General features: G+C 41.1%; 1 protein-coding gene across 1 annotated transcript; it reads right to left on the reverse strand.

Annotated features, from left to right (window-relative positions):
• Positions 1-606: 606 nt before the first annotated feature.
• LOC147031341 (keratin, type 1 cytoskeletal 11-like) lies at positions 607-11,521 on the reverse strand. Its single transcript, XM_085862013.1, has 10 exons — positions 11,149-11,521; positions 10,451-10,533; positions 9,736-9,892; positions 9,473-9,637; positions 7,147-7,272; positions 6,683-6,903; positions 5,298-5,347; positions 4,216-4,240; positions 1,563-1,630; positions 607-1,283 (listed from the first exon to the last, which is right to left on the reverse strand). The coding sequence occupies exons 1-10, from the start codon at positions 11,437-11,439 to the stop codon at positions 1,186-1,188; spliced, it is 1,284 nt and encodes a 427-aa protein (XP_085718139.1). The 5' UTR covers positions 11,440-11,521; the 3' UTR covers positions 607-1,185.
• Positions 11,522-11,838: the final 317 nt, after the last annotated feature.

Raw genomic sequence — 11,838 nt, forward strand, 5'->3', positions numbered from 1 at the left:
CTCCCTTCCTCTCCCTCCCCCTCTCCCTTCCTCATCCTCTCTCTCCCTCCCTCTATTCCCCCCTCCCTCTCTTCCCCCTCCCTCCTTTCCCTTCTCTCTCTCCTCTCTCCTCATATTTATTGGCATTTGCAATGTTTGCTGGGTGAAATATTTTTATCATAAATTAAATAGCATTTCTTGGGTAAAACCAATGAACATCAGTCATGGTGGGCAAGCAATGAACATCATACTTGCCTCTAAGCTGTCGATCCTGGGTTCTCAACCTCGCTATAAATCGTCATCCCGGTGTTTCACAAGCAGGATGATTCATCAACGTGTGTGCCATCCTTCAGAAGGACGTTTAGCTGAATGTCCTGTCTGCTAGCATTATGTGGTGGATGTTAAAGATCCCAGTGTCCTTAATGAAGAGTAGGTGAACTATCGCCAGCACCAGGAACAGATTCCAAATTCCAGCCCTAACTTACGGGGAGGGGGGTGGGGGGAGGGTGGGAGGGGCAGTGCATCAGCGGCACAGCTCCACCCTCAGCCAATGATGCTACCTCGCAGCCTTGTACTGCATATGGATGAAGAAGCAGCAACGCACATAAAAGACAGTCAATCAGAGAATATTTTTGCTTTAAGAGGTTTAATTATGCACCTTGCAAGGGAAGCGTTACAAAAAGCAAAACTCATTCAGACAATGCTGGGGCTGGGAAAATGCTTTTACAATAGGTGTTCCCGACCAAGTTAAGGCAAGCGGGCCTATTTCAAAATTAGAAATCTGGATATAACATCTGTTGGTACCTTTGCTCAAGCTAAATAAAGAGAAAAGTTTTTAAAATGGAAGTGAAGCGAGGGGAGAAGGAGATGGAATGAGGCAGCAGACATGTTTATAGGAAGGAAGGAAGAATAGGGAATGGAGAGGAACTTTGGAAGAGAGAGGATGAAGTTTTTGATCATGTCTGGAAGGGAAGTTGAATGTTTTGGGTTTTGTCGGAGGGTTTTGTGTGAATGGGGAAAAATAATCGGCCATATTTGCAAACGTTATATGTAGATAACCAATAAAGCACAAATATTTTCCCACCGTTTTTTGGAAACAGTCTGCTGTAGAAAACACTGGGGGATTAATCCTTTAACCCTTTCCAAATACAATAGGCCAAACAATGCGAGGCAAAGGAAAGGTAAGGCCAAGGTGCCGTGCATGGTTCAGTGTGGCATGTAGCGCTCCGCAACATCCTGGCTTGACGACACCACACGACCATCCTTGATGACCTCCGTTATGATTACAGTTTTCTTACGTTGACCTGAGAACAAAATGTTTTTTTTAATGTGTGTGTTTACATCCATCAAATTTAAATAAAGGGGCATCAATGCATCACAAACAACCAGCTGACCTTTTTGACCCCCCCCCCCCCACCTCCTTAATCTCATTTGATCCAAAACATAATATGTATAAAGCTCCCAAAACTGTTTTCATATCAGATTGAGAATGATTCATAATTTAACAGTTTTTCTCACGTGATCAATTGAGCCACTCCAATGATAAATAATTTTAATGTGGAAAGTAATTAATTTACACTCACTTGTGGTGGGACTCTCCACTGGAGCGATTTTGGTTTGTGGATTCATCATTGTGGTGCTTCTCTCAGAACTGAGATGAAAGAGGAATATGGCAGATAAAATGTAAATCAGGAACAGGTTTGAAGATACAACACATTTTGTGGCCAGAGTGATAGCTGGCGAGCTAACATGTCATAATAAACTTTTCGTTTCAGAAATCATTTTTTCGTTTTAGGCATCATCGTTTCCTCTCATCATGATTTTCCAGGTGACAAAAGGTTGATGTGGGATCTCAATTATAGATTTTACATTCATCTAAAGTTCTAGCGGAGCTTGAACCAACATCAAGTAGATGACAAATATGTCAGTTGTACATTCATGAATGTACATTCATGTACATTCATGAATGTACATTCCATACCCCACCCATGTCAGTGTACATTCATGAATCATTAAAACATTTGATTAAAATCATTAAAATATATCAATCCTAAAAAATGACACTCTGACTATGTCTCTCCGAAAGGACTGTTTGGCAACCCCCCCCCCACCCCCAAATACTTTCTTAACAATCCTCTTGAGGAAGTTTCATTCAAACTCCTGAGTCTTACTATCAGCCATGATGTTTCTTGGGCAAACCACATTTCAAAGTTGGCCTCTAAAGCCAGCCGCTGGGCATCCTCTGTTGTACAAGGTCATTCCTTGGCACACCTGAATTCTTATCCACCTACAAGGCCTTCATCCACAGCTTGATAGAGTAATGCTCTCCCCTCTGGGCTGGCTCCCTTGCCTCAAACTTGCTCAGTTTTACACCAAGGAAACCAAAGCCTTCAAGATTATTGTAATCTCCCATGATGAATCTGAGTCTCTGGGCCTATCACTATGTTATCGCAAACAGGTCTGTGGATTCTGTCTTCTACCACCTCCTTTTTCTGGTCTTGCACCTTCTGCTCTTTCCGTGCTTTGTCCTCCCCCTCAGGTTTCTGCAAGGCACACATGGTCCACCATCAACACCCTCCTGGTTGAGCTAACTAAATCCAAGATCACTGCTCACCTCCATTTCTACGTTCTTTCCTCTTTTCTACCACCTGTGAAACCAACTTTCACAGCCTCTTCATTGTCATTCTTCCCTCCAGATCTTCAAGATGGGTGTTCACCACCATCTCAGATTGTCCCCAATCCAAGATCATGATCTTTTCTACTCCCGTTAACCCTCCCCCCCCCCCCAACAACTTCACCCCAATCCTTCCTCCTTCCAAATTTCCAGTTTTCCCTCCTGAGAGTTTCCTTCTGTATCCATCTTTTCCCCTCAATGCATCCTCTCCTCACCCATTGTTTGTTCAAGTCTGCCTCTATCTTGGCCTTCGGCTCTGTTGTTGGTGTTCCTCCTCCCCCCCCCCAACTCCCCAACTGTTCTTTTGTCCTGTTGTGTGCTGATCCGTTCAGTGTACTAGTACTAGCTCTTCCACGAGCTTCGACTATATATACAAAAAAAATTTAAACCCACGGTATATGGGATTTGAACGAGGAATCCCAGCATCTATTAAATGCTCAGATATGATCACCAAACGTGCCAATTGGAAGAAGAATAACATCACCTTTATATAGCTGTACTATCAGGTTTTTATATATACTAGATGACCCATGAACCCGTTGGGTTCCTGTTGTGACAACGGTTGATAAAAAAAAATCATTTAAAAAAAAAGATAGCTCCAGCGAACTATACCGCTGAGGTTGTTTGCAATGATCAAATAATCACGAAGAGTACTTGAATGAATCGGGAATTGATTTTTTAATAATTTTTTTTCGTTGCCCGATTTGAACGAAACGATATTTCGCATAAATGTGAAAAAAAGGGAGAAAAGAAAGTCGAAGAAATTATTGTGCGTAATCTTCTAAACACGGAAGTATTAGATCAAAATGGCGATGTTTATTTTATGCCTAAAAATAAATAGTTCTTTGTCTATACTAAATGTTTGAGATTTTTGAATTAATCATTTCAAGAAAAAAAGATAGTTCCAGTGAACTATACTGCTGAGGTTGTTTGCATTGATCAAATTCTCCTGAAGAGTACTTGACTGAATCGCGAATTGATTTTTAAATAATTTTTTTCGTTGCCCGATGTGAACAAAAATTGATACTGCACACCGCAGGAGAATAGTAAGTATGGTGGGCCTAAAAGTTTTGGCCTATCATGTACCGTTTTGGCTGTATTTCGGGAACATACATACTTATATACAAGATGAGAGCTTTAATAATATATATATATATATATATATATATATATATATGTTGTCAAAGGAGATTTATATACTTATTACAAATTTATAGCTTCAATTATTATGAGACATTGAGATTGAGGTGGCACAAATGAATCTTGCACAATCTTGAGTTTGTCTTTATGGCACAAGAGAACAATGGTCAACAATGGAACTCAACTGGTCTTTGTTTGATCGGAGGCACTGAAAAGCTTTTAGCTTATGGTGGGTGTTCGGTGAGTTGCAAGACTTATGTACCGCAAGTAGATCTACTGTCCTTCAATCCTTGTGGATTAAAAAGTGGTTCTTTGTCGTCGAGTACATAAACTTAAAGGTACCGGTAGTTATTCATTTTTATCATCCAGGATAAATGAAAAGAAGGCTGTTTTTATGTTAAAAGGTTCACTACTCGCCATACCTTAGCAGGTCTTGATCAGTGATTCCTGCAAGAAAAACACATTCACAGTTAGTTATATTTTATTTTATTTTCATCCTGCATGACATATAATGTTCATGAAGAGGTGAGACAGGCTCATAATATAAAGGAGAATAAGAAATATTCCATTTTAAAGAACCTCGCAGAGAGAGCAATCAAATCTGAGCCTTTTCTGACGATGGAGGCTTTTGCTCTTGACCAAGCTTCAGGCTGTTAGTTACATACTTTCTGAAATTACAATCGACCGAGGAAAGACAAAACCTTCCAGTACTGTGTTTTTTGCTACCACGGGCTATACCAACCAAATATGACACCAAATTGTATTCAGCATCTCAGGGTGGTGGTTTAATATCACATAAAAATTTATGCCAATTCAAATGGACATATAAAGCATCGGAACGACAAACAGTCTCGGACTTAAACCACAGCATGGTATCTCATGCGGCATCGTGAGTTATTCACATTTATTGTCTGGAGATAAAAGTTAAAATGTATTGCACTAAACATATTAGAAGCTGTGTGTACAATTTTCAAAATAAGAAGAATCTGTTCAAGGTAAGGGTGTAAATTCACTTCTGATCAATTTCACAGGGCCGAAAGAGGCGACCCATGCCTTGATTGCATCTGGCTGTGCAGACTAGAATAACTATCGTGGATTGCAGAACAAAACCATTGTGCACATGCCCTCACTCAGCAGTTTAAACTAGGTTGTTGTCAACAACCGACACCAAGTTGATGGCTGTGTAGTGCAAATGCAAGAGCGATTCAAACATGGTTCATATAAACTAGACTAAACGAAGCTAGCTCCAACACGCTTGCACTGTAAACATGGGTACGAGGAAAATGCAGCGTCTTTGAAGTAGAGTGTAACTTTGATGATCCCGTAAAAGTCACAACCCAAAAATCAAACTAAAAAAGATAAGCAAGCCAAGGTGTACCAGTTTGAGTGCTAAAAAAACAATTAGTCATTGTTTACGAATAAGTGTATGGCCACGCATTGCTGAGAACAACACCCCCATCTGAAAAGCTCTTGTGTGCAAGACGTGCGCTGTGTACAGACTTACTTGACACAGTTTCTGAGTTTTCGATAGTGGAGTATTTGCTGATACTTGAGCTGTGATTGCAGAAAAGACACAAAGGAGTAGCAGTTGAGACACTTTGGCATGCATAGCATCAGGATAATTTATTTAACATTTAAAGGAATTAACAGCATTCACCCTTTCATGAGAATCAAAATAATTTGAAGACTGGTCATCGTTATATAGCATATAGCCTGTAAGGCAAGGGTGTTGGTACTGCTGAAGCAGCTTCATGACAAGGAATACTCTAGGTGGTTTGTTGTTGCCTTCCGATCATTAGTCAGGGCAGGAATTTGTAATTTGTTCGTGTTACCGAGCGATCGCTCGCCTACCCTTCGGCAAAAGACACTGCGACATCTTTAACGGCCACCACCTAAGGCTAGCAGATGGCACGCCCAGTTTATCGTCCATTCGAGGGACGGAGCACTTTGTGATGCAACACCCATCCTGCAAAACACCAATCCAACAGTTTGTTGTCGGAGTGAAAATCAAACCCAGACTAGCCAGACCAAAGGTAAGTGCGATATTTCTATAGCAACCGACCAGACAGCTGGAGACTGACAGCACGAATTGAAATAGAGAAATGATAAAAAAAAAACTATTTATTCAGCCTTAATAATAAGCTGCTTAAGAACCGATAATTACTGCCAGCAGTTCCCATACTGGGTCAGGTTTTTGAATGAATCATTAGGACGTGATTGAGCTCACCATCATGAACAAATTGGCCGCCAAAACTTTGTAGTTTTTGAATTGGGAAACGAGAAAAAGATCGTTTGTTTTTTTTCCAAATTACAATGACTTATCAAACCATTTTAACAACAGTATACAAGTATTGTCATTTTGACTTATAAAATATTAATTACATTTCATCTCAACATCAGATTTCCGATCCAGCATACCATACTCTGTGTTCGAGAGCGTTGGTTCTGCCAAAAAAGCACTTTCTCAGCCTAATGTAATGCTGGGCAGTTTTCCTTCCCTCTGCCAGCAGTAGTTAGGGCAAGAATTTGGAATATTGGCCAAGGTGCCAATGATAGCTCGCCTACTCTTCCTGAAGGACACCGTGGGATCTTTAATGTCCACCAAATAATGCCGGCAGATGGAAAGCCCAGTTTAACGAAGAGCAGAATTACCAAGTTTATTTTTAAGATTTCATGGAAACTAAAACTTTCGAGGTTACACTTTTACTGAATTTCACGAAGCTGACTATGATTTGAGAAATATGACTATATTCAAATATAATGATTGCTACTCATTCTTCATCCATCCATCCATTTTATATGCTGCTTATGTGACATCATATTGAATCGAACGCCTTTACCGGATGTAAATGTTGATTTGTACAACTCAGTGATTCATTGAACCAATACCTGCTACTATTGCCATCCAGCAGCAAGCGGTATGTGGCAATCTCAGCTTCCAGCAACATCTTCTGGTTGAGCAATTCTGAATATTCTCCCAATTTTCCATTGAGATCGTTCTTCATGCTCTGCAGCTTTTGCTGCAATCGCTGGATCACAATTTCGTAGGAACCAAGTTCTTGTGCCTTTCGTCCCTCCGTTTCGGTCAAATTGAACTCGAGAGAGTTGACCTGAGGACGAACTTTGGGTTAGCGCTACGGTTGTGATATCGGTGTATATAGTTATTGCAAAAAAAACAAAAAATAATAATAAAAAAGGGTTACATGATCATTAGTATAACATTTTGAACAACTCTTACATGTTGATTTGTAATTTGCTTTTTCTTTTGTCTGTCTTCCTGTAACTGTTCAGCTCATGGTGGTGTGATGGGTAAATCATTTTATTTGTGGGTATCCCTCAAAAGGATTTCCTACCTGCCCTCTCAGGGTGTCCAACTCAACCTGCAAGGTCTGCATCGAGCGACGGCTTTCTAAAACATCAGCCTTGGCAGCGTCCGATGATTGGCTTCTCTGCTCCACCACAATCTTCACCTTTTCTGCCTGCACATACGCATATCATTCAACAACAAAATGGATATACAAAATTGTTCACAGCACATGTGTAATGAGCCATCAACATATTACTTATGCAAAATTGGAAGAATTTAATGACCCTCACCCTCTGCTGCTATGCCCTATAGAGGCAGTCACAGATGATGCAGTACATAGTTAAGTGGGCCATGGTTTATGAGATTCATTGAGAGCTGTTGTGTGTTGAGAGCTTGTGAGAGTGGCAAGTTCAAAGTAATATCCTCTTTTTTTTTTTTTAATCACTCCTTTTGGCAGTTTATAAGTCGATGATATGTCCTGACAGGATGGTGCACAGGAAGTGCACACTGACCTTTGAGCTGGCTACTCCAGGTTCCATTCTCGACCAGACAATAAACTGTCAGATTGCTCCTTCACGGGTAGGGTGTTACATCGCAAAGCGCACCATCTCTCGGATGGATGTTAAGCCGGGTGTCCCATCTGATAGCATTAGCTCATGGAAGTTGGAGATCCTATGGTGTCCTTTGAAGAAGATTATGTCAGTGATCATTGGCATTCTGTAGTGATTACAAAAATTCCTGCCTTGATGTACAGGGGGGGGGTCTTCAGTGGCACAGCCATGCTCGCTAACAACAGTACTACCAACAGCCAAATGCTGTATCATGTAGGAGAAGAGAAAAATAAATCGATGATACAACAATTCTATGGTTCAATGTGGATTCGGCCAAGCTGTCAATGATTTCATAAGCTGTCTAACATTGCTTTCCAATGACTTGGCATATCAAGGCAGATCAATGGTAGTTGTTACCCTGCCCACACAAAGCAAACAGCAGGATTAAGCAATTGCTTCATGTCCTTCTGTCTGTCCATTTATGATTGCCAGCTTTTGATCGAGGAACAACTTATTCAAATTGAATGTTATATCTTGAACATGAATTGGACCATGAATCGGAAGACACTTTTGCCGTTTTACCGTACCTTGGCACTGAATCTGTCCAAATCTCACATGTGCAGAGAGGCGTGAGATAATGTGTTTACTCTGCCTGCCTGGCAGTCAAACAAAATTGAAAATTATTCCAAACGGGAAACGGACTGTTTTTAAGGACAACGTTATAAAGGACACAAACAAGCAAGAAGAACTACTGTAACGTGTACGATCGGGTGATATCATAGACACTGGGTAAAATGGCGGTAAAACCAAGAATTTATTTATTTATTTGCCAATACACCTATTTAGGCCTTTACTTAAATTGAATTATATACTTGAACACTGGAGAACACAAATCACCTTCATCATACTTCCAAGAACCATGCTATATATTGATATATAGCATGAGGGGGCTTGGCATGTGAGATGGTGCATATCGGGGTGAAGAAGAGGCCGCTCGCTGATACAGCTGTACACGATGCCGATTGGCGTTATGTTCTATGGTGATCAATAAAGCCTCCATCTCCTAAACTGTGACCCAACGTCATCTTAATAGTGTATAAGGGTGGTGTATAAGACTGCTTCAGTAGTGCTAAACTTCTGGATTTTTTTTTTTAATGACCATTTAAATATATATTTTTAGTAAACTGAAGTACTGTATATACTGTACTTGAACGCTGTGTGGGGTATCATGGTCTATGAACTCTCTAATTGTTGTTGTTATTGATTAGCCCTGGTGAGTTCTGCTCGAACAGGCCATCCCTTGAGAAGATCAATAGTAGTCATACGTGCTGTCGTTTTGTGTTGTCACTCAAATCGTTCTTTACCATGTTGCACAGCAAGAATGATTAATTTTTTTTTGGTAAAGTGAGTTGGAATCAATGCTACGTAGCCAACAATGTTGTGTACACATTGATTAGTGATGTCATCAGGAATGTTATTTTCTTCCCTTCCTTTGTCCTGTTCCACTGTCCCTCACAAACCACTTTCTCATTTGATCCATTTCTCCCACACTTCACCACCTTTCTTCCCTCTTGTCCTCTTTCTTCTCATTTTTTTTTTTTCACAACATCATGCTTCTCAATTATAACCTCCACTCACCCTCCTACCCCAAAAATCCCCCACTCAGATATGTAAACACCCCCTGGTGGTGAAATTACTCAGCATGGTATTTTGTGGATACTGAGTGCCAAATCCAATCACATGATGGTTACCATAAATTTATCTTAGAATTATGAAAAAAAAAAACCCCCATAGTTAACAGTTGGACATGCTGCCTGTTACCTGCTTCTGGAATGTAGCTTCAGCATCAGCGTTGTTTTGGGCTACGACAGCCTCATACTGGTTCCTCATATCTTTGAGTGCTCGAGCCAGGTCAATCCCAGGAGTGGCGTCGACTTCGACAGACATACCAGAGCTAGTAATTTGTGCACGAAGTGCCGTGACTTCCTGCAATGGAACACACATAGGTGTTTAATAATGCATTGGTCTTGTGTGCTATTAAATCATTGAGCAGATTCCCTTTAATCCCTAAAAGATCATCTTACATCCTCATGGTTCTTCCTCATGTAGGCCAGTTCATCTTGAAGAAATTCAACATCCGTTTCAAGTCCAGCTCGGCTCAGTGTGTACTCATCAAGCAACATTCCCAGACTACCAATGTCTCCCTCCACCGAAGAGTGCAGAGTGACCTCTGTCTGCCACCTGATCCACACCACATCCATTGTTACACCAACACCTGACACCATTTCCCATTGTACCACACCTTTATTATGCCTGATCCAAACCATCTAATGTTACACCACACCCCAGCATTACCTGAACACTAGATTGTATTTATTTATTCATATGCAGCCTGTGGCTGCTTGGCTGCATCATTTTCCAGGAGGAGAGGTAGGGAAGCCGCTGTGCCTCAGTAAGCTGGTACTCATTTCGCACTCCTCAAAAGGATGACAGGCTGAGTCAACCCACCTCATGTTAATTCAATGGCACAGGGGGGCTTGAACTGAAGACCTTAAGACCTGAAAAGCCAGCCACCTTAACCATTAAGCCAACACCAGACTTATTAATCCACTTATGTTTGTTGAACCATTCATTCTTGGCCAGGCAATATTTTGGTGATCTGATGCAGATCGAAAAAATGGGTTGTGGATGTTGTGATGTGATGGTGAATAAGCCAAATCAAAATCGGTAAAATTGACCAGATTATCTCCTGTTACTTCAGGATCCATCTCCGGATCACAGGTTCAAACTCGAACTTACTTGGTGTGAAAATCATCAGCAGCGAGACGAGCGTTATCGATTTCCAGGGTCAAACTTGCGTTCTCCATTACTTGTGCCAAGATCTGTGGAAGGCAAGGAGAAGTCTCAAGAAGGCATTACCATGGTCTATGGACGACCATTCAGAAAGAGTGTGTGTGTGTGTGTGTGTGCAATGGTAACATGGGGTTTCACATGTTAATAATACAAGTTCCCTTCCAAAGAACTTTGAATCAGGAGAAGACCATGCGGCCCATCAAAGCCTGTAGTATTATTACCAACCTATGGTTGTTTGTGTTTGTGCTCTATTCTTTTAAAAATGCTGAGCACCAAGCAAGGAAGCAGCAAGTCCCATTTTTTTAAGTCTTTGGTGTGACTCGGCCGAGGTTCGAGTCCAGGGCTTGAACCGCCGACCTCCCAGACTCAGAGTGGACCCTCTAACCATTACCTCCACACAGTCTGGTTATAATATTCAATGTTCATGAACAACAATTTTATTATTGATGGCTAAATTAGGACAAAAGTTTATACAAAGTGAGTGTCCAAGAAAACTGGAAACCTGAGATCTCACTCAGTCCAACTCCTGCAGTCAGGATTCATATTGGTACAAAAAGACACTGAATGAGCTACGGAAGAATGAGGGGATGAGCAAGAAAATTATTTCAAAAGAAAACATTCTGTGGCAATGTTAGAGCAATTACCTTCGACTTCAGCTCCTCAATGGTGGAAAAGTAAACATTGTTGTTCGATATTTCAGGTCCATGTCTTTTCAACATTTCGTCGATTTTCATCTCCAGTTCCCCATTAGTCACCTCCAGCCTGCGGACTTTATCCATGTAGTTGGAAAGACGATCGTTCAGGTCTTGCATCGCTTCCTTCTCACTGTTCAATCTTCCAAAAGACCCAGACATTGAGCCACCTGAGTGCGCAGCACGAAAAGTAGGACGACTGCTCACGAGCGACTGGCTGCTGTATGAGCGGAAAGAATTCATGACTGATATAGCTGGAGGATCGAAGCTGAAAGATGAAATGTCTAGCAATGAAGATCACAGAATAGAATGGTGGGTGCCTCTTGGCTTGCTTTATCTTATATATGGACAGTGAGAGATACCTGCCCACGATTCTGTCATTGGTTGGAGCAGGGATGGTGGCGGGAGCTCAATTAATCTGGTTGGCTCAACGAGGAATGTAGGCTGTCTATATTGTAAGTTGTTATCCTTTCAGATCACAATTATGTTATCAGTCAGTAAATAGTTACAGAAGTGTATTTACATGCAGCAACGGCAAAACAGAGATCTAGACAAACACTTAAAGGTCGAAGGATTACAAGGGGGTGCTCAAAAGGTTCTCAGAAAAAAAAAGATACAATTATGGTCCAAAAAATGGGAATT

Source organism: Eptatretus burgeri, chromosome 2 (genome assembly GCF_056783735.1).
Source record: "Eptatretus burgeri isolate ZD-2024b chromosome 2, Ebu_testis_v1, whole genome shotgun sequence".
Classification (NCBI taxonomy): Eukaryota; Metazoa; Chordata; class Myxini; order Myxiniformes; family Myxinidae; genus Eptatretus; species Eptatretus burgeri.

Coding starts and splice junctions, on each gene's coding strand:
- LOC147031341 (XM_085862013.1), bottom strand. CDS start 11,439: ATGAATTCTTTCCGCTCATACAGCAGCCAGTCGCTCGTGAGCAGTCGT. Junction 9,893..10,450: donor GCTGATGATTTTCACACCAA/GTAAGTTCGAGT, acceptor GGTGTGGATCAG/GTGGCAGACAGAGGTCACTC. Junction 4,241..5,297: donor AAACTCAGAAACTGTGTCAA/GTAAGTCTGTAC, acceptor TTTTTCTTGCAG/GAATCACTGATCAAGACCTG.